This window comes from Ursus maritimus, unplaced genomic scaffold, assembly GCF_017311325.1.
Source record: "Ursus maritimus isolate PB19 unplaced genomic scaffold, ASM1731132v1 scaffold_15, whole genome shotgun sequence".
Lineage (NCBI taxonomy): Eukaryota > Metazoa > Chordata > Mammalia > Carnivora > Ursidae > Ursus > Ursus maritimus.
The window spans coordinates 5,037,141-5,061,132 of record NW_024423897.1 but is presented as its reverse complement, the minus strand read 5'-3'; the positions used below and the strand labels follow the sequence as shown (position 1 = coordinate 5,061,132).

Below are 23,992 nucleotides of genomic sequence, written 5' to 3'. Positions count from 1 at the left end.
TTTTTTTTTTTTTTTGCTTTAGAATGTAATTAAAAGGCAGTGAGGCTGGCCTTGATACAAAGTGCACAGATGCAGTTCTACAGAAAATGTGTCTTTGGCAGATGAGATTCTTCCTGTGAATGTTCTGTTTATTGCTACCATAAATATTCTATTGTCAAAACATGACTTGCTGTTTATTAGTAGCACTGACAGGAAGATTCCTATTAATGGCAGCATTCTTATTACCCATAGACCCTGTCACTTTTAACTTTGCAATTCCAAGAGAATTGTATTTGGTAATTACTTAAGATATTTCTTAGTTTATTGATCCCCACCCCTGTTTAACTGAGTGAAGTTTGAGTGGCAGTTCTTCTGCTCAGTGATTTATACTGGGAAAAAATCATCAAATCTCATCTTTGTATGCAGGGAAAGACCTCCCGTCTATCAGCCCTGATCTTGTTCCCCTTCAGCCTGCCAGAAAAACACAGTGCACTGAGCACCCACTGAGAGCAGTGCACTGAGGAAAATGCATCGGCCCCTGCCCTTAGAAAGCTTACAGCCTTAACATGGGGGCGAGCCAAATACACATGCTTAACATGCATCTGGAATGGTTGCTTTAGAGGGACTTGAGTCTGAATTATACTGCTTGTCTTTTGGAAAGTTTTATTTAATTTTTTTGAATTTGTCTCATCAGAAAAACGGAAGTGATAATACCCATCCCGTGAGTTTGTGAGACTTAACCCTGCAAGTAGCGAACATTCTGCCCAAGTTAATTCCCTGCATCTTTGTGTCTTCCTCCCTGACTTTGGCAACGACATTTGCCTCATGTGAGCCTCACAACAATCCTGTCAGATAGCTTGGGTATCACCCTCATTTGTTGGGGAAACTAAGGCCCAGAATAGCTGTGAGTATAGTCCTTAGACTCATCCAGCTGGTTGAATGGTGAGGTCAAGCCAAAAGCCCAGCTTTCCTGACTCGTGTTCGGTGTTTTTTCTGCTCTTTTACGCTGACACCTGAATGACTAAGAGAAGCGGGTGTTTGTGTGCTCAATAGATGTTCTTAGAAACGCAGCAGCCCTTCTTTGATGGCAGCATTAACCAGAAAGTATTTAGGCCTTGCGCTAACGTTTATGATTTCTCAACTTTATTCTCGTTCTGAGTCCTCGCTGTTCAGGCGGTAATGTGGTGCAGTAGAGAGAACATGGCTTCTGTAGTCAGAGCTCAGTTCAGATCTCAGCACTGTCAGTCCAGCGCTGTGTGATCCTGGGCAAGTAACTTCATTTCTCTGACCTTCAGTTCTCTTATCTGTGGATTAGAAACAAGAAATAATATTTAACAAGGTAATCGTGAAGATGAGGTGAATGAACAAATATAAAATGTCTTACACCTAGTAGGTGCTTGAGAAATATTAGGTCATTCAAACCTGTCCTTCAGCACTTGATGACGTGCAGTTGGCTACATCTTTCTAGTTCTATTCTGATCTTCTTCATCTAAAGCAGACTTTCCTTAGATTTCTACTAACTGGGCTCACTGTTTCTTAGAATTGAATAATTTTTTTCTTTCTGGATAGTCTATTATGAGTCTTTTATAATTATTTTTTATGAAATAATATTAAGTGATAAGAAGTTCTCAAGTTATATCCAAAATGTAAAAGGGGTCAGTTTTAATTTTCTACTATCAAGGCTTTAATAGTAAAGAAGTTTTTGTCTTAATTATAAAATTCATTTTTCCTTTCCATAGCTAGAATATGTATAAGATAGGAAAAGTAATTGCACTGGTTAATAATGGATTATCATTCTTAACAGAATGAAAGACATTTCTGTAGGAATACTCTTTAGAAATAATATTGATTCTTCATAAATAGAAATTGATGCCATTATAGTTCAGTGTTATTTTATGATTTATTATCTATTGATAAGACAATTATATTTCCCCAGATTCCTTAACTTCTATTACTTATATCCTTTTAAAAAAACTTGTGAAGATAGATGCCGTGAAATTCATGCTAAAAAACCACACGGTAAGTCTTACTTCCTTTCATTCATGACCAGAGTTTTCTGGGTAGTTTAGGGAAAGCGTTAGTAACTTTGGATGCTCTTTCGCTTTCATTAGAGTGAACACTTTCCCTTCCTTGGAATCAGCGACAGTTACAGTCTCAGTGACTTCAGGTGCCGAACCACCTTCTACACCGCCCTCACTCGCCTTCTGATGGTAGACCTAGGTAAGGTGAAGAATTCATTCTTAACTTGATTGATAAGGACTCAGCAATATACTTGTTCAGTTAAAGGATCAGACTACTAGTGAGTACCATATTTAAGTTACTAGAATTTGCCATCTTTGACAAGTTTTCTGCAGCTCTCCGTGCTTTGAGCATCAGAGCCAAAAGACAAATCTTTGTATTTAAAGTGGTATTTTTCACTTCGAATAGAACCCGCATTAATTCTTTAACCTCAGGATTTTTTTTCTGGGTATCCTTTCATCCATTAATTTTACTGCTATGAATCTAGAAGTAGTCTTAAATACAGAAAAGCTTTACACACAAAGATTTTCTTTGTAGTGACGTTTAATCTAAAGAGAAAAATGGAAATGTGATAGAGAATTGTAAAATTATAGCACATCTACTTACCTGATGGAGTAGTCTGTCGTCATTAAAATTAGGATTTGAAGGCAGTGCAATACATGACATTTTATATTATTAAGTGAAAAAGCTAGCTGTTAAACTGTGCAAATGATATGAGCGTGCCTGGGGTGTGGGTGGGGAATGCATCCAAAAAAGGCTTAAATGAAATTCTTTAAAAATGTTAAATGCTATTTTGTGGTAGCAAACTATAGGTGGCTTTTTCTCATTTTTAATTACTTGAAATTTTCTTTAAGGTGTTACTTTTATGATGGGAAAAAATATAACTTCTTTAAAAATTTTTCCATTGAAAAGCTGAAGTTAGCTAGACATATCCACAGGTAGACAATACCTGAGGATTTTTGTGGTGACCAGGTTACTCTGGGTTCCCATTTCCCCCCCATGTTTGAATACTGCAGGTTAAATTAATCAGTTTATAGACACAAGAAAGAGTTCAATCAATGACAATATCATCCTTAGAGGATATAATACTCATGATACTCTTTTTCGTCCTTTCTCTTGCAATGTATTGATTGATCCATCAACTTAAATATGAATTTTTCAAAAACATGATCATACAAAAGGAAAAAAGATAATTTTCTTTTGCACATAAAAGACATTGCTCCTTGTAGTAGAAAGGTGACTAAACCACCCTCTGTCCCACATCTGTATTATTTTCCTGAATTTCAACAGAATAAATTACCAGAGAGACAAACAGCCAAAAGTTGAGAGAAATGCATCTAGAATGATTAAGGAGCTTGGTGGGATTGATTTCTAAAGAAAGATTAAAAGAACCATGTATGTATAACTTGGCTAAGTGACAACTAGGGCTTGAGGCAAAGAGAACTGTCTATAAATATTTGAAGAGTGTAAACCAGGCATGCAAAACCCAATCATCTGCTACCTTAGGCAAGTGGGAGATCTGAGTGACAGCTTTGCACACTGCACCCGGGCCTGTGTTACCTCTTGGCTGCTGCACTGGAGAGAAGAGGAGCAACCCGACTCTTGTCATTGTCCTCAATAATCATTGAGAGAGCACATTGTACTGTGAGCTCTGAGGACAGGACAGAAACCAGCCAGGCATACAGGCCCCTGCCCTCAAGGAGCTTGCCCTCTTGCTTTCCTCCCAGTTGTCCAAGCATTAAAGAAGACTGTGTCTAGATCCTTGTCTAGACTGAATTTACTTCCTCAGGCCTTAAAAAAATGCTCCTTTAGTGACCCTTTCGGGCAGTGAAAGAAGTGGGGAGACCAAAGTTAAAGAGAACTAGATGGAGGAAATTTCCTAGAAGTAGGTTCATGTCACACACATTTTCAGGACCTGGAAATGGACCGGGTCAAGATCCTTTCTCATATAGTCATCATAGACAAAAGAACCTTCCATAAACCTGTGGTAGCTTAAACAACAGGACAGCGCCACCGGTATTCACAGCACACCCACACTTACCATTGTGACGATAACTGAGAGTCGTGATGGTGCCCGGAAAGACCCTGCATTACACACTGCCACTTTGAAGATGACTTTTATTCAGTATCGCTTAATCTAAACTGTGAGGTATGAGAAGCTGAAGTAAAATATAGAAATTTGAATAACTAGAAAAAGATTTTATTAGATTTCTCAGGGTTAGATTCCTTTGAATTGCTTAACCCATAACAATATAAAGTATAAATTGATATTTTTTTAGGTTCTCAGTTTTTTCAAAATGGTGAATATCTATTACGTTGCAAACACGTTTTAGGTACCCAGGGAGAAATAGAAACCGACTATGTGGGAGTGTCTGGTGCGTGGTAGGTGCTCCGTACAAGGAAATTGAATCTGGGTATAGATAGGGTTAAAAACAATGGCAACTACAGTCATGGAACTTTTACATTGTTTGAAAAGAAAGTCTTTATTAGTGGTTTTCACTTTTTGAAATAATTAAATGTATATTATAAGCATCAAGGGACGATGTATGGTATATATTACCAGAGCTTCCATTTCTTGTTAAGAACCAGAGTTGCTCTTCTTCCCAAAATACACTGAGCTCCTTCAGGGCAGGGACTTGGCCTTTTTCATGTTTTCTAGCACTGATCTCTTCTTGCTACATTATAGGTGCTCAGTACATATTTAGTGAATGAATATCACATAAGTATATTGCAGCCAAGATGCCATCATCATTGTTCCTGAAATCAGCAGTTCCTGCCAGGGTCTTTCTGGGAGTAGCTTTGATCATTGGCCTCTCCAAGACAAAACAAATCAAGTGGCTGACTACTTTCACAAGTGATCAGCTACTCTCGGCCACTCTTGTGCTCGATTAATCGCTTGTTGCTCTCTGTTCAAAGTGTTATTACTTTATAGATGATCATTTGTTCAGTGTTGCTGAACACAGTTTTATTATTTGAAGCCTTGTCTCACAAACTAGGTTGACGAGAATGTTGCTGCCAGAGTTCCTGTATGTGTGGCTTTATAGTTTTCTATTGTGTATTCACTGTCATGGAAACAAAGAAAAAAGAGATGGTTGCCGTTGTCAAAAGAAGCATAGATCCATCTGTTAAATGAAAGAAGTAAAAATATTAGGTAATGAGAATTCTTCTCAAAGAAGAATTTGGGAAGAAATTTTTGTATCACTGATTTTTTTTTTTTTTTTTTTTTTGGTAAAAATCAAATAGAAAAAAACACCTTAGCAACCTGCTTGCAAAGCATGGGATGTAATTCTTGGACTGAAATATAAAGCGTATTCTAATTGAATCCAACAAACTAAGCTGAGTATGTTGGTATGAGCCATACATGCACATTGGAGTGATTAGAAAAGGGGAAAGAAATTGGGTGTCACATTAATTGGTGTTTACTTTGAAATGCATTTTGGTTTCTAGTCAATTATTTGTACTTTGTATGAATTTAATTAGATGCTGTGTGCCCCAGGTTGTATTTCAGATGAAAATGGGGGTTTTTTGGCAATAAACAGTTGTGCCATTTTATCAAATTGCTCCTTGGCTACACTAGATGAAATGTTCACTTGTATAAAGAACAGAATTGAAAGCATTTCATCATCGGAACGATGGTATTTAATGTTGGCAATGTATTTCTGTATTCTAAGAAATTATAAAAATTAATGCAAAAGCTCTCTTCGCAAGATAACAACACATACAGAAGAAAATGGGTGGCCGTCCATATGTGCACGCATGTTAGCCCTTCCAAGAATCACTTAAAGTTCCCTAGGTTATTTTTAAATTAACTTTGTCAATCTAATAAACTAAAGGAAAGATAATATTACCCAAGCCAGTAAATGGAGACCCTCCAGGGAGCTGTTCAGTATAAAATACTTGAATAAATAAAACCTTCTATTTTGTTTAATTTGAATAGAGGTGAATTCAGTTGACAAATATTGGAGAAGGGAAGTGTGGAAAACAACTACAACAATGCTCTTTGTTTTGTGGAGAACTGAATATTATTCATTGCAAATGAAGTTTTTACCAACCACAAACTTAGAATTACTCAGTGTCACTACAATTGTTTTTCCTTGGTGTCACTAACAGTTGCTTTCCTTGGCCTTTTTATGATTGCTCCTTACCCTGAACTACTCAGATGAGAAGCATGTTGATAGGATCTGAGTGAGCAGTGCTTTCTTCAGATACTCAAACTCTAAGAAAAAGTCATATCTTGTAATGATCAAGGGAATGTTAATATTAAAATGTTATTTATAGACATTAAGAGATATTTTCTCTTTAGGGAGGGGCGTGCTGTAACATTCATCTACCTTTGTGGCTTTTAATAGATAATTGGCACCTGAAGATATCCCTAGCTTAAATTTGAGGAATTTTAAATAAAAAGAAATGACTTGAAAAAAAAGGGAAGAGTATCCTAGAAATAGCTTCTAATGGTAAAAGTAAAAATATACAGAGGAAGGAAACTTTCCTTTTCTTTATTAATAATAACTAACATTTGTTTATAAATTTGTAGTCTGCAAATCACTCTCACATACATTATCCTATTTGATCCTCACAACAGCCCACATGAAATAGGCATTATTGCATTGCTCATGCGTTAGAAAGTTGAGGTTCAGTGAGACTAAATGACTTGCCCAAGGTCAGTCATATAACCTCTAGCCCTGTGACCACACATTCTCATTCACTTCTACTACTCTGTTACTTCACCTTTCATATTCTCAATCAATTAGGAAAGGTTACTTTTTCTTTTTCATTTTTATTTGAACTGTTTGGACTGAATGATTGATTTGAGGCTTGAGGGCAGTGAGAAGAAGGGAGAAGGAATTACTTTCCAAGCTTCTATCAAATAACCAGATAGATTCATGTTTATTATTTGCCCTGTATAGGTATATTATGGTTCTCTGGTCAATGAAAGTCAAATGTAGATTTTAAAATTTGTCCTCATGTCCTAATAATTGGCCAAAGCATATTTATTCTCATGGATAAAAAGAACACAGAGGTAGATGACCCAGAAGGGTTTAGCAAGTGAGAAGCTTGATCAGAAATAACTAATGTTCTGATAGATAGGAAGAATACATCAATATATCACCTGTGTCCATGACTTGGCAAAGACTATCTGGAAAATAGACATGGGGGGCGGGGGGACTGGGCAATAAGGGGTAAAGAAGCAGCTGGAAATACTTAGAATCTATAATGAGATAATTAAGACTAATTAGCCGGCCCTGTAGGCAGAAAGCAGCCCATTAAGTCCAGATCCAGTTTTAATAACTTACCTGGTTTTGAGGGTAGAGAGTCCAGAGCGCCCCAGGGAATAAGATGCTTTAGGGATGAAACTTTTAGGGTAGTTTTCCTAGAAAAGGAGTACAAGGGTCTGCAATGGGCAGTGTACTTTTCTTCTGAGAACTAAAATAAACATTCTGGTTCCCTAGGGAGAGGAATTAAAGGGAGCCTCAATTTTTCTCATCTATGAAATGGAGATATCTATCATAAGGAATTGTTATGTGCTTTAAATAAAGAGGTGTGAAAAGGCCTGGAACAATTCCTATCACAAAATAAGTACTCGGTATATATTAATTAAGACAAAATTATTTATTGGATGTACAATCAGGGGCACTGACGGACACCAGGACCTCAAAATGAGGTAAATTCAGTACCTCTAATGCAGCTACTCTGCCTTCAGCCCCCGCGCTATGATTTTCCTACAGAAGCAGGAACTGATGACACTTCCTGACAGGTACTAAAACAGCCTGCCCTCCCTGAAGCCTTAGTCCTATCACAGCCAGCTGCACGTCCTAGGCTGTGTAGGGGGAAACTGAAATGAAAATTAAATCTTGGCCCAAGTTAGCTCTAGGTAAGCACCTTTCTCAAGACCTATTCTAATAGAACTGGAGAAGTGCTATCCTAATGAAACACTGGGGAACAGCAGATGATGCGGGCCTAGGCCTGCAAAAATCACTGGCTCTTTTGATAGGACCATTGGTGATTGGTTTTAAATAGATTATTTTCCTCACTCATCTGCCTCTCTGTCTCCTTGTTTGTCTCCCCTCTTTATTCTCGGTAGTTTGGAACAGAGAGCTTCATAACATTAAATCTGATCTTTACTAACTATATTAGTTTTCTATTACTCCCATTACAAATAACTGCAAATTGAATGGCTTAAATATTACAGATTATTATTTTACAGTTCTGGAGGTCCGAAGTCCAAAATGGGTCTCAGTGGGCTAAAGGCAAGGTGTCAGCAGGGCAGCGTTCCTTTCTGGGGCTTTGCGGAAGAATCTGTCCCCTTGCCTTTTGCAGCTTAGATGCCACCTGCTTTCCTTGGCTCGTGTCCCCCTTTCTCCAGCAACATCAGGTCAAGTCCTTCTGCTGCCATCTCTCTGGTTTTCCCCATCTACTTTTCTCTACCACTTTCAAGGACCTTTGTGATTACCTTGGACCCATTTGGATAACCCAGGATAGTCTTCTATTTTAAAGATGATTAACAACCTCAATTCCCCTTTGTTTATAACCTAACATATTCACAGATTCCAAGGATTAGGACAAACTAACCGATCACTAATACCAAAGTATTTCACACAATAGTCGTCATATAATAAATCCCAGTAACTGTTGGCTATCATCATTTATTATTATCATAATTACTTGTACTATTAACTTCTCCTTGACTACTCCCTCAGATCCCCAGTAATCCAGCCTCTATTTGCATTTGAATTTGAGGAAATGAGAAGTTTCACTGTGGTACATACTTTTAAGGATGGAGAGAATTTTGTTGATGGTGGTTTTTTTGTTGTTTTGGGTTGGGTTTTTTGTTTTGTTTTGTTTTGAGATTCACATGCCATAAAATTCACCCTGTAAGTACAAGTTCAGTGGTATTTAGTACATTCAGAATATTCACAAGGCTGTGAAACCATCACCATTATCTAATTCCAGAATATTGTCATCACCCCAGAAAGAAATCCTGTATCTTAAAGTAGTCATTTCTTACTTCTCCTGCCCCCGGCCCCTGGCAACCACTAATCTGCTTTCTGTCTCTATGGATTTGCCCACTCTAGAAATTTCATATAAATGGATTCATGTAATACGTGGCCCTTGTGTCTGTCTTCTCTCACATAGCATAATGTTTTCAAGGTTTATTCATAGGTTAGCATATCTCAGTACTTCATTCATTTTTATGGCTGACTGATATTCCATTGTATGGCTATACCACATTTTGTTTGAACCATTGCATTTTCACCTTTTGGCTGTTATGATAATGCTGGTACGAAAATCTGTATGTAAGTTTTTGTGTGAACATACCCTTTGAATTCTCTCAGGTGTATACCTAGGAGTACAATTGCTAAATCAAATGACAGTTCTACATTTAACTTTTTGATTAACCACCAAACTGTTTTCTGCAGTGGCACATCATATTATATTGGCTGCACCACTTATATTCCCACCACTCAAGGGCTTAAATTATATAAAATAACCAATGAAGTGTCCTAAAAATAACATATCTGAGAGCCAATATGCTAAAAAGGTTACTGTTAGTATTTTAATGTGACTTCTCTGAAGGAAAAAAAAAAATTGAAACTCCTAAAATGAATAACTTTCTGTTGAATCAGATCCTTAGAAATCCAGTAGAGGGGATTAGATTTGGGTTTTACCGAAAAGCTGAAGAATTTATCATTTTTATTATGCATGACTGAGAACTTAAACAATGTTATGTTAATATTTACTTTTCCTGATGACAATGAAAATATTAGTCTGTAAGTTGGCACTTCACCTTCAAATCATACTGGTTTTGGGGCCCTGGTCAGAAAAAAAAAAATGAGCAGCTTTAATTATTATTCATAAAATGATCACATACACATTTGGCATGCTAAATATATGACTGCATACTTGCATATGAAGTTGTAAAAGAGTGAACTTGTGTTTTCTCCTTTCCTATCAGAAGCAGTAATTGATACCTCTAAGAGTAATACAAATAAGGAAAAAAGTCTCTAATAAATGTTGCATAGAGTTTGTTTGCATGACATAAACAAAAACGACCAGTTTTCCAGCTTAGATAATACGATATATCACCTTGCAGTAAGAGAGGAACAGTGCTAACTGAAACATAAACATTTTTGTAGAAATAATGCACCAGTGTATCATATTTGCCCATCTTAAACTCAGATGATTGCTGAGGAATCCCTTTCTCCCTACCAGAACCAGTCTGGTTGTTCTTCACGTCTTCTAACTTCATGCAGCTCTAAACTCAAGATTCTGTGACCCTGACTTCAGTGCCCACCTCGGATACCTTCCACCCCTTTAGAGACAGGAGGAAGAGCATGAGCTGGCAGTAAAGCTAACGGAATTGGGGATCCGAGTCCACTGACATGCACCAGCCCAAGGATGTTGGGCAAACCACTTAACCCCTTTGAGCCTTTCTGTTTGCATGTAAAATGAAGGAAATCATCATACAACTCCATAGGATTGTTGGGACCATTAATGACTTGCAGCAGTGCTTGGAACCTAGGAACAGCTACATGGGGGTCTGTTAAGTAAATCAAGTATTAAACTCATTGCCTTCACATAATAAGCACTCAGGAAATAACAATTGTTAGTCAGTCACTACACAACTACTTCTTGAATGCCAGACCCTATTCTAGGCACTGGGGATGTAGTCATGACCAAAACAGATGAAGTTCCTGCACCAAGGAGCTTACATTCTATTAGGGAAGACCATGAATTTATATATGTGAACATACAGCCCGGTCACAGCGAGTCCCATAAGAAAAACAAAGTAGGTTATGGGAGTGGAAAGTGGGTGGGGGTCGGGGGTGAGTTTTGCAGTAATGTTTTAGATAGAGAGGTCAGGGAAGCCATTTCTGGGGATGTGACATTAAAGTAGAATTGCTCTTCACCTTCCTATCTTAGACTTCTCCCTGCACATTTTGGTGGCTTGTTTTCTGTGCCTTGATTTCCCCTGTACCTCCAACTTTGACTGAGGAAAGAGATGACTCAGGAAGTTTTTTTATCTATAGCTCTGTGTATTAAGTGAGGGGGTGAATGGTAAAGTCCTGAATTTGTCTTTGTTCTGATTAAATATCCTTACCTTGGGAAAGCTTTGTTCCCAAAGGAAGGGTATTAGGGTGGAGGACAACCTGCTGGTCACGCTTTGATCACTGTAATCACCTCTCTAGGTCCATATAAAACGCCAGACAACAAAAATGTTAATGACTATCATTTATCCAAAACCAGAATGCTAACAGGTAGCAGAGCCAGTATTTGACCTTAGAACCTTCAAAGCGTCCACTCTTCCTGTACCCTTACCTGCCTTGTTACCACTATTCTCATTAGTAATTCCATATTTAGAAGATACTTTATCTTAGGAGAGTAAGATTACGTAGCTTAAATATAAGGTACATATGTATTATTTATTTAAGGATTTGATAATGTCTGCTTCAGTTGGCTATTGTATTATTCATATCAGGTATTAAGAAAATAAGGGATTTTTAAAATTCACCTTTATTTTCATTCAAATACAATATTTCCCTAATACATGCCAGGCACCATTCTAGTTGCTAATACTATAATGCTAATGCCACCACTACTATTTATTGAGCATCTTCTATTTTTCGTGTGTTATAACATTTAATATTCACAAAGATAGATATTTTTGTCCTCATTTTGTAGATAAGAAAACTGAGACTCCAGGTAATTAGTGCATATCGAAAGCTGAACAGTAAGTGGTGGAGCAGACACTAGTTCTGTTCATTGCCGAGCCTTACCTGCCTACATCATTGTCCTTCACTGAGAAATGCAGAGACGCACAGTCTGAGCTCTCCGGAAGCAAAGCCAAAGATACTATCAGCGTAGGCTGATAGAGCTAATATTTACATATACACATTATACATTTTGTTTTACCTAATCCCCACAGTAACCCTCATCAAATGGTGGTAGTGGTGGAATGACGTTAGGCATTATTATTAGTGTTCGTAGCTATATGCCTAAATCTCTGCAAATTCGAGGCCGACTGATCAATGTTACCTATTGTCAAGAGCAGACAAAAGGCTGTGGCAACCCACAGGGAGAAGGGGATGGCTTGTGGTGGGGCCTTAGAGAGTACTTGCCGGCGAGCTTAGCTCAGATTGGGAGAGCCGCTGTTTCACCTGGCCTTGGAAAAATAAGACCTTCTGTAAAGGACTCTAATGTTATCACCCGCTGACAGAGGACGTAGCTAAGAGGAGTAGCTTGGTCACATAGCCAGTTGACAGAACAGGGATTATAATCTGGTCTGCCTTACCCCTCACCTAGAGATCTGACCCTTGTTTAGAACAGCATACCAGGAAAGACTCATTGGCCTTTTGGTATCTCTTTGTGAACAAAGCTAAGTCCCTGATTCTTTTGAACTCTGGAAACAAAGTGCGTAAGGTTAAAGGGGAAGGAGAAGTAACAAAAGATCAGGATCAGCCAGAGCAGCCACTCCTTAAGAGTTTGAAGATCCTCATTGTGCCATTGACCTTGTGTTACGTGGCCTTGGAGCTCAGTTTCCTTATCTGTAGAATGATGTACAGACCAGTGTTTCTCAAATATGTGCTTGCATCTGAGTCACCTGGAGGGCTTCTTAAAACAAATTTCTAGACCCCCACCCCCACCCCCAGAGTCTCTGATTCAGTAGCTCTGGGATGGAACCGGGAATTTACAACTGGTAAGTTCCCAAGAGATGCTGATGCTGCTGTGTCAAGGACCAAACTTGAGAATCACTGATCTCTTCTCTCAGATCTTGTTTCCTCTCTAATGCTCTATTTAAAAAGTGATAGCATCGAAATCAAGACGTCTGGACCATTTAGTTTCAGTTCCCAAGTATGCTACCTTGAGTAAGTCACTTAAGCTTTCTCTGCCTGTTTCTTCATCAGTAAAGTGGGGGGCTCACAATTCCTGTGGCATAAATGAAGGAGAGAATCAGCTCTCTCGTTTAAAAGAAACCCCTCGGGGTACCTGGGTGGCTCAGTTGGTTAAAGTGTCTGCCTTCAACTCAGGTCATGATCTCCAGGTCCTGACATCGAGCCCCACATCAGACTTCCTGCTCGGTGGGGAGTTTGCTTCTCCCTCTCCCCTGGGCCTCCCCCCACTCAGGCGCTGTCTCTCTCTCTCTCTCTCTCAAATAAATAAAATCTTTTTAAAAAAATAAGAAAAGAAACCCCTTGGGACGCCTGGGTGGCTCAGTGGGTTGAGCATCCAACTCTTGATTTCAGCTCAGGTCATGATCTTGGGGTCGTGAGATGGAGCGCCGCGTCGGGCTCCACATGCTCAGTGTGGGGTCTGCTTGAGATTCTCTCCCTCTCCCTCTGCCCCTCCCTCTGCCCCTCCCCCTGCTCACTCTCTCTAAATAAATAAATAAAATCTTAAAAAAAAAGAAACCCCTTATGAAAAGAATACTATATAGATTATCAGTTGTGTAGCCAAGATACAGAAGCAACCTAAGTGTCCATCGATACATGAATGGATAAGGAAGATGTGGTGTGTACACACACACACACACACACACACACACACACAACGAAATACTACACAGCCATAGAAAAGGATGAAATCTTGCCATTTGCAACAACATGATTGGACTTAGAGGGTATTATGCTAAGTGAAATGAGTCAGACAGAGAAAGAGAAATACCATATGATTTTACTCAGGTGGAATGTAAGAAAAAATGAATAAACAAAAAGTAGAATCAGACTATAAATACCGAGAACAAACTGATGGTTGCCAGAGGGAAGGGAGGTGAGGGGATGGGCAAAACAGGTAAAGGGAGGTGGGAGATACAGGCTTTCAGTTATGGAATGAATAAGTCACGGTAATAAAAGGCATAGCTTAGGGAATGTAGTCAATGACATTGTAATAGGTTGTGTGGTGACAGATTGTAGCTACACTCGTGGTGAGCAGAGCATAACTATAGAGAGGTTGAATCACTATGTTGTATACCTGAAAATAACGTAACATTGTCAACTAAAATATAAATTTTTTAATAAAAAATTAATAAATTGCGATTTATGCATATCCATGTTTGAAGTGAAGATTCTGTTTTGATAAAATCCTTGAGGAAACTGCTGTCTACATTTCAAGGGAAAAAACAGTAGAAAATGACTTGTTTCTATAAAGAAAATGAAGCTTAGTGCAAGAGGAAGTGTACCCATGGAGAATGTACTTAAAATCCAAATGACCCATGAGGGACCCCATCTTATTTGGCAGATAAAAGTTTCCCTGCTATCTATTTAACAAATTAATAAAAAAAGAACATAAATAAAGGGGAATAATAACTTAGAGCTATCTGGGCACCTGAGTCTGTGAGCCCTTTAGGGCCTTGGCACCTAAAGAGAAGGGGGAAAAAAGGATCCCTGTCTCTGAGGCTTTGAAAGTGGCTTTCCTTGAGGCATTGGGGAAGCTCTGGGGGCAGTAAGAACTGAAGGGCTGAGATGCCTGGGGCATGCGTCTGTTTGATCCAATAAAGAGCCAGAAAAAAAAAAAAAAGGCTGGTAAGTAATTTTGCTATTTCATTTGGTGCAAAAGAGAAGGCAAAACACCAGAATATTCAATGAGCCAAACAAAGTACAAAATGCAGCATGAGCGTGAATGCAGTCTGACCCCTTCCCTGGAACATTTCTGCGCCTGAATGAAGCCCTCACTGCCTAGGCTAATGTACAGTAGCACGCATTTTAAACCATGGTGACCCTTTTGTTTTTCTGATAGGCGAAGATGAAGACGAATTTGAGAATTTCATGCTGCCTCTTACAGTCTCTTTTGAAACAGTATTACAAATATTCAACAACAACTTTAAACAAGAAGATGTAAAGGTGGGTTTGTTCCTAAACATGACGAAAGATGATTTTGCTCATTCTGGGGTATATAGATCCACAAGAAGGTTTCTGCATATTTGTATGTGCTCCGTGCTTCATCAGTCTTGCTTCCTCAACTGCAAGTGTCTTTGAGTTGTACTTTCCATGTAAGTACTTCTTTAGTTTCTTACACAAATTGACTTTGAGGTCAGCGAGTGATTTTGGACAGTTTATGATTAGATGATTTATCTCTTGTGGCACGTAGTATCTTTAAAAGAACACTTCTCATGGGTACAGCACTTGAAGCATCCCTGTTCCCTCATCTACCCTGCACTGTATGCCTCAACATATTTATATGGAGAATGCACACACATACACATGCGAGAACACTACATCTCTAAATATTTTTTTAAACAAGAATTTATATAAATCAAGACTTTATTAAATGGCTAGGCATATATGTATAAATAGGAGCTGGTCGTGAAGTATTGCATTCTTAAACTGAACAAAGTGATTAGGATAACAGATAGCTAAATAAGGTTTTTATGTGCCTGTGGGAGCCGTATTAGGATTGATTTGACAAGTCGGTTCAGCTGTGGCAACAGTCATAATATCTAAGACAACATTATGTTTTATTAGTAAAATCCTTAAGTGTAGCAAGCTGTTTGTGACAAAACAGTCCCATATTTTAATGTGGGGGGGGGGGGGGGAACACAAGATCTGCAAAATAGGAATAGCATCTTCTGAAATCATAATGTATCTGGGCTATATTAAATAGATTGACACTGATTATTATTTTTAAAAGACTAATAAATGTACTCTTGAGGATGCAGGCACCTTTGTCAGTGATGTTTGAGTCATATTTTATTGTTATTTGGAATAAGTCAAAAACATTAACCATCATTTTGCATAGCTTCTCTTGCTACCAAAAAAAAAAAAAGGAAAAAAAATTAGCAGTAAAAAGCCAGATAGTAAAACAAAGGCCTTTGATGATGATTTTAGGGTAATTCTTCTACCAAAAAATAATTAGCCAAATGCGATACCTTTTGAAATAGAGTTTTTGAAATGAATGTTTATCAACATGAAATAGTCATAGAATTTTAAAACCAAAAAGGACCTTAGAGATTTTCTTTGTGTTCATCATCTTGTGAAAACTCTTCACCAGAGTTTCTACTCAGGTCAGCTGTATTTTTTTAGATGTCTTCCAAATATTTTGAAGGACTAACAAAAACTTTGCTGCTTTAAGGTGGCCCTCGGTGCCCTTTATATCAGAAAGAAGCAGTGAGGTTGAAAAACACCATCTTTATAAAAATTACATTTGTCTCATTTGAAGACTTCATTATACTCCAAGCCCATTTTGATGTCGTCCCATCTAGTTTGATAGAAACCATCTTCCTAGAGTCATTTTTAATGGAGTTCCAGTGATATATCCCTAAACCAGCAAGTTCTTAACGACCCTGGAAAGTGACTGCTTGATTACACTTTAACGGTATTTGCAAATAAAATCACAAGTAATTAAGGGGAAATCTCCAGGCTTTTGAGCAAGTTTGATGCATGATAACTGCCTGATTCAGCTTCATCTAGAGTAATGCTGTGTAGGCAACAGCTACTGAGATCAATAGCAACGTAATGATAGCGGCAGAATTAAGTGAGTAACCTGAGAACTGTGCCTCAGAATGCATGCAGCTGCCACGAACCAAGGCCACACAGTGCACTCCGTGCTTCCGTCCTAAATGTTCATCAAAAGACGCCCTGCAGGAAAATGGAGTTAGATGCTCTTTATTGCTGATCGTGTCTCTTGCCACATTTATCAGGGAAATTGGATTAGCAGTTGGCAGCTGCAGGTAGACAAGATTCTGCAGTGATTAAATATGCAGCTTGGCTGCATTTGTTGTGACAGACCTTTAGTAAATTCTACTGTAAGCACCATCTGTCTAATTTGTATAAAGAAAACTTGGTGCTTTAAGCTACCGATAAAGAACTAAATCTGTTGCTTTATCATAAACAAAACTTTTGCACTAAATGCTTTTAAATGTAATTTATTAGGTTAAGGCTATTTTTCTATCATGATGAATAAATAATACATGCAAAAGTGCTTTCAGGTACTTCATTTTGCGAGTACTAGAGATAAAAACGGTTCTGTTTTGTTCTTCAATAAAGTATTTAGTATTCCAATCCACAGGAGGTGATGCTGTTAAAATATCTCTACGAAAATGCCGCAGGACTGCCAAATTCATTTAATTTGCAACCCTTACCAGCATTTTCTAACTCCCTATTTATAGATATTTTTCAAATGCGGATTTCAGGATGAACATAAGCAGCAAGGACTTATGTTGCCAAATTGAAATATGGTTGTGAGGGGAGGAGATGCTGCAAAACTCTTAAATTTATAGCTTTGTTTTCTTACTTAGTCCTAATAAAATTGAAGAGAACATTGAATTTTTGTCTTGGGTTTTTCTCTTCATAGTAAAGGGAAAAAGAAAGAAAATGCTGTGACAAATCCTGGCTCCAAAGCATTAGTTCAAAATATATGTGTTCCCCCTATAATTGTATCCATAGTAAAATATAGTCCACTACTCCCTTGACTCGTGCATCATTTTTGATTTAGCCATGACGTCATCGAGTTTAAGGAAAATGAATGAAAACTTCTCGGAGGAAGAGGAGCAGTTAAATAGGAACCTGCTATCTTTAGTCCCTTCGTAAAAACTCCACAATGTTAAATTATTTAAAATCCTTGATTTTCAGCATGCGCACATTAAAAGTTTTCGCACTAAGTGCCAAATGTTGCAAACAGCACTTTAACAGAATGATTTTGCTTTGATCCCTGTAGCAGTTCCTGAATAATTTATCACAGGTTATTGCCTTAATTCTGGAGAGGGATAGAGCAATAAAGGCAGATGAAAACACTCCAGTTGAAACACCTTGGGGCCTGCTCATTCCTCTGACACGGCTCTTTTGTTGGAACTATTTAGAGGTTATTAAGATGTGTCTCCAGAATTAAGAGTATGCTGTAAGGATGAAGACAGCCATCTTAATTCTAAAGACAAAGCACAATGACCCTTCACCTTCTTTTTCTTTGTTGTTATTATATAGTAGAATTATGAGGATAATATTATAGCTGCCCCCAGTAGTGCCACTACAGTAAAGGGTCTGTCAGACTTTCCATTAGAAACCCTGTTTTGGGGGTCAGGGTGGAAGGAGCCGCATTTCAGCTGTTTCCCGGCCCATTCGTCTCACACTTGGCACACAGACAACTGTTCACCGTGCAGCGTACTGAAGCACTGAGCGGTTTCTCCTCGAACTATCCAGAAGGAATCCTTAAGATTAGATATCCCAGACCTACCCAGCTCCCCAAACCAGCCTCACTGAAAACATAGGATCAATCAAGTGTGGACCAACTGTAGGAGAAAGGCAACTTTTGAAATAAACTCCCTTGTACTATTTTAAATGAGATGGTGAACCGTGGCTCCTCCTTCCCTGAATTTCAATCAGATCACCTCTTGCTCTCTGAGATTGTCCAGTAGTCTGGTTGAACTTCTAGGTAACGGTCGTCCTGTCTCATAGCAGAACTGGGTATGTTTTGGCTACCAAGAAAATACTCCCTTAGTATTGTTTGAGTGTCTGTATGGACTATTACAGTACTCTTGCTGCGGTAAGATACTAGATATTGTTTGAGCATAAGAAATCTGTTTCTTACTCACGTGAACACTGCATTTTCCTGTCCAGTTGAATCTATTGAAAACATACAATTAGTTCTTATATTGTTATATGCTTCCTCTGTAGTAACATTTTCAAAAATTAAACGTGGATAGAATTTCATAGATTTGAGTCACTTAGAGCACTTTTATTAATTTGGCATCTTTTAAAGAAGAAAAATTTGTGATAAAATAAATGTTAACCTTTTTGTGTAACGAAGATGGTCTAAAAATATTTTAAGAGCCCTTTGAACTAGGCACAAAGAAAGTAAAACTCCTGGTTCCTATTGAGGAGTTTAGAGCTGAATGTGGGTGCCTTATGTATATGTGAAAACTTAATATTATTTGAAGCATAGCCTGTAACCTGTAAGTGTACATAATAAAAATAGACCGAAATGCCCACTGTCATAGAAAGACTGCGGAGCTAAATACTCAGAATAGGATTGTTCCAAGAAGGCTTCTCAGAAGACGTATTTTGTTCTGGAGGCTGAGAAACGTGGAAAGCTGCAAAAGAGGGGAACGGGTTCCAGGTGGTGAAAATAGGTTACATAAAAAGGCAAAATGGCTTTTTAAAAAAAAAATAGCAATTCACATGAGGGAACTGTAAGGAGGCGAGCCGATTCTAGACTATGAGATTATCAGAGGAAAAAGAATGAGTCATGTAAAGAAGCAGAAACAGAAAATCGGGGTTTACAGATTAGAAATTCTGATTACCATCATTTTAGAAACGGTTAGGTGGTTAGAAACTAAATATCTTATAAACGACTTCTGGTTATATCGAGTCACCTTTTAGGTACAGGGTTGGGGGACGATCAGAAATTGCAGGTACTCCTCACAGATAAACTGTTATTTGCTACTTTGAGATGTTATTTAGCCACGAAGGTAAGGCTTAGGATTCACTTCCAAGTCCTTGATGATCATTTAAAAGCCTTCCTATAAAGCGGTTTTCATTTCTTACCAATGTGTGAGGAAAAAGAAAATCTGGTAAAAAGCAAAGTTCAGAGCCCATTTCCTGGCAGAATCTTTCTACTGAAACAGTATCTTCAGAAATCACAGTTGCATATCTCAATTATCCCACCCCCTTGTTTTGCAATTATGTTTATTTGTGCTCTTTGTTCTGACATTCTAGCATCTGTTCATGGGTTTTCTTTTTCTCTTCCCAAGCATCATCCTAAGGACAGCTTAATTAAGAGTCCAGAGTACAAGTCAGATCTCTTTCATTTAAGAGTCAAGTAGTTTTTTCTGTCTCTCTAAAACTAAATATTTATGGAACATTTAGTACCTGTCAGACTCTTGTTAGGCATTTTTACATAAATTTATTAAATTTATTCCTCACAATGGGTCTGTGAAAGAGGCAATATTAGCCCTTTTTATAGATGAGAAAACTGAGACTGATAAGTTGTTGCCTTGCCTTGAGTATTACCGTCAAGCAGCAGAGCGGGGATTCAAATCCAAGTCTTCTGATAACCAATACAGATCTCTTTTCCTTAACACCTTTTCCCTGCTTGGGGAATGTGAGTGCCCTTCTCCGAATGTCATGGGAGCAATAGGTCACCTGGCCAGTTTTATTTTGTCCTCAGTTACTAGAGATATTCTTTAGGGATCTTTAAATGCCAGTGTGCTTCCAGGATAGACTCTAGGTTGCATAGTGGGACTGATTGCATGCAAGCTGGTGCAGTTAAGATTTGCTATTATTAAATAATGTCTAGACCCTGTGCATCTCTGTTCTGTGGAATTATCAATCCTTATCTCCCTTTTTTTTCAAATTTGGCATGATTTAGAAACAAAGTATATGAAGAATCTAAATGTTCCTAAAGTACTGGAATTATGACTTAGCTCAATTTGTAAGAAGCAAAGTCAAGTTGGTCAGCAGATTTGATGGTCTGTTTGTTTAAAAGGGTCTACGGTTTTCTATAGAAAGGGATCTGAGCGAGACATTTTAGCTAATGAATCAAAATCAGATATGTGGTCATTATTGCCTGATTATTACTCCATCTGCTCTGTGCTAACGTGAAAATCAATTACTGTGTCTCTTTCCCACTGACAGCGTATGTTGATCGGGCTGGCAAGAGATCTTCGAGGGATTGCCTTTGCACTGAACACAAAGACCAGCTACACCATGCTGTTTGACTGGATGTATCCTTATTACACTGTGACAATACCAGCTCTGTGCACAGAGGGATGCCAGGCCCCTCGCTTTCGTTTAATAGTATGGCACAGTAGGGAAGAGGAAACAAAGCTAAATGAACTAATGTGTAATCAGCTAAAAATTACAGCACAGTAGCAACAGTGCAGATAACTGAGCACGGCATTTGGAGACCCAGCTCAGAGAGGTCACTTTTTGGTGCCATTAAATATTGACAACTTAAAAATCACATCCCCAAATGATTGTTTATGTAGGAATTGTAGGGATAATCAGGCTAACATCTTTAACTCAGGATCAATGAATCTTACCATTTGGCATTTTTGAGGAGATTTGAATTTCTACTCCATCTCAATTAGCAGGGCTGAGACGGTTACTTTATCTCTTTGAGGCTTAATTCGTCATGCTACAGTTTTTCACCACCATGAAATTATTAATGGACATGAAGAAGGGGAAATAAATGATCAGAATTTTTCATTTGGTATAAAATCTGAATTTTCCTTTGCCAAGGCTTAGTACAGAGAACAATATATATAAACAAAGAAACAAAGTTCCCCCACAGAAATGCATCTTCACATAAGAGTGAGGCAAGCGTGGGCTTTGGTGTCAGACCAGGCTTGAAATCCAGCTCTCCACTTGCCGTGCAAACCTTGGCAAGTCGTTTCGCCTCTCTGGAGTCTTGGTTTTCTCATCGAAAAAAGGAGACATTCAGTATCATGGCTCACGGTGACCGTTAAAATAGGTAACACACTTGTATAATGTCTGGAACATATTTGGGAGTCATAAACAGTTGCTGTTAATATTGTTTTAATAATATGGTATGACTCCTCCTTGATCCTAACAGGAACTGACAATTTATACAAGTCGTATAGGTGTAATATGTTTTCATGTCTTTATACATAAAACCATCAGAGCACCTAAGAAGAATTTGATAGCCTTAAAGCAATTCTGTTTTTTAAGTTACGCTATTTCTTAGTTGCTCTTTTCAAGTCCTTCTTATCCAGACTTCCTTTATAAATTAAACTGCAAAAGAAACTTCCTAAAGACAGACTTTCACTACGGATGCCATCGTTAGGCCAAAAACATAGCTAACAAGGGATCTGGGCATGTTTTAGGGAGAACTCTACGCATTAAAAAAATTTTTTTTAACAATCTGAATACTGACTTACATTTTTAGTTACTATTAAAACCTACTTCATCAGATATATGTGTCCATAGAAGGGTTAGAGATAAGAATTATCCATGTCATTATGTCAGCATACAAAGTACATGTACAGAGACTGTAATTTTTAACATGGGAAGTCCTAAAATTCTTTTCACTATGAAGAATAAACTGAAATTACATATGGCCTTTTATTTATCTAAACATAAATAGAAGCTCACAAAGTAAAAACTTTCATTTATTTGAAAAATCATAAAAACCTGGTTTAGGCACTTAAAAATTGATGGTGATCTTGAAACCACACTGCAACTCGAGGATGTCCAGCAATTAATGTTTCATGTTTCCTTCCTCAGCAGTCCCAACCAAGAGGCAAGTCCAGAACCTTTCCCCTCAGTGTCAAAGAATATAAATATCTGCTATAATGGATACCGCCTAAAATGCATAGAACATATTGTAATTTAAGTTTTTAATGAAGTCTGTTTTCCATTTCCTCCCTAAGCTTCGTCTTTTTGGCACCTAGCTGAAATGAAACTTTTGTCCAGCAGATGGCAGACAATAGCAAATGCAAGGCCTTGGCACTTAATGTTTTGTTTTGAACTGGAAACTATTGTCTCCTCCATGTGACCATAGATGTTGATGTTATTAGGGTCAGTGGCAGAGGGCGAAGTGTCAGTTATGCAGGAAGTTGTGTCAGATTGCCAAACAGGATGGCTTGGTACCGGCTTTGCTTATAATAATTGAGTTTCAGTAGCAAATCAGCTTCCTTGGGAAAAGGCCAAAGGCTTTTCATAATTGTATTGACAACAAAATGAATATGATAAATGGTGTTCATTCAGTTGAGACAAGATTTATAGTTTTCCTCTGGGCAAGGGATGAAGAGCAAATATTTATAATAATAGTAAAATTTGTTTAAAAGTTACATTATTTGATAATTCAAAAAGCTTTATTAAAATATTTTGAAATACTTTAAGCAGTTTCAGGTGATAAAGTATAGATTCTTTTCAAAGTATTCCAGTAATATAAAAATGAATAAGTATATGGTAAAAAAAAAACATGGATATGAAAGTCATTTATTCTTCCTGAAATATTGATATGTCAAACCGTCAGTGATGATTCCCACATTACTGCTGGGGAAAGTTTATTTTTGCCTTTTATCCACATAAATGTGTGTTCTTTAATTTGTTATACAGTCCTTAGCATGCAGAAGAAATGTCCTATAAGAGCACATGTCATCTTAAAGTCAAAATGCATTTTATTTATGGTGATTATTTTATAAAATGCTATTTTAGTGGTTAGCTATTTAATTCAAAAACATTTCTGTAAACACTGACTGCATTAACTGCTACACGAACTGCATTGCTTACCACTGTCCTTCCAAAACTAAATTGCCTGAAACTACATAGCAAACATGTTGATAAATTGTTCTGCTCCTGGAGAATTGAAGAATCATTGATACACACTTCTTTGCCCTTATAGTGAGAAAATGACAGTATAAAAGCACCTTACCTTGTAGTGCATTTAGTCACCTTGTTTAGACTTTTCCCAGATCATACTTAGACTGCTAAGTGTCAAAAATCCAGATGGCAATTGGGAAAAAAAAGAAAAAAGAAAAACATATATGATCGTCATAACCTGATCTCTGAGTCCACTGGTTTTCAGTCAGGTCACCGGTGCTGTTTATTAGTATGCATAAACATATCATACAAAGCCAACTCCAGACCATGTGTAGGTATGTAGAAGGGTGCAAACCTCAGAATAAAACAGTCATGGATTCCAGTCCTGGCTTCACCACTTAACCTGTGGGGCCTCAGGGAACTTCCTTACTGTCTCAGAATCAGTTTTATCTTCGACAAAACAGAGATAATCATACTTGTCTCACAGGTATAGTGTAAGAAGTGAGTGAACTGACATCTATAAAGGGCCCACTGTAACGTCTGGCACAAAGTAAATACTCCACCACTGTTGTTAGTTCCTCTCCCTAATATGGAATGAGACAAAGGAATCCCATTTGCTCACTTATTCAGCAAATTTGGCTAAGGACTGTGCTAGGTTTCATGAGGGATGTAGATTACTTAGACTCAAATCCTACCCCAAAATGAGCTTATAATTAAATAGAGTCTGTTAGATACCTACATAAATGACTGTAATAAAATATAGAAGGTGATGAATGCCATAA

At 37.9% G+C, this 23,992-nt stretch overlaps 1 protein-coding gene across 1 annotated transcript in view; it reads left to right on the top strand.

Moving 5' to 3' along the window:
• RANBP17 (RAN binding protein 17) overlaps positions 1–23,992 on the top strand; it is a 320,296-nt gene that overhangs the window by 228,964 nt on the left and 67,340 nt on the right. The window contains exons 17-20 of the mRNA XM_040630304.1: positions 1,935–1,998; positions 2,091–2,199; positions 14,731–14,834; positions 20,559–20,647. Of these exons, the coding sequence (XP_040486238.1) occupies positions 1,935–1,998; positions 2,091–2,199; positions 14,731–14,834; positions 20,559–20,647 (366 nt within the window). The remainder of the gene's footprint in view (positions 1–1,934; positions 1,999–2,090; positions 2,200–14,730; positions 14,835–20,558; positions 20,648–23,992) is intronic.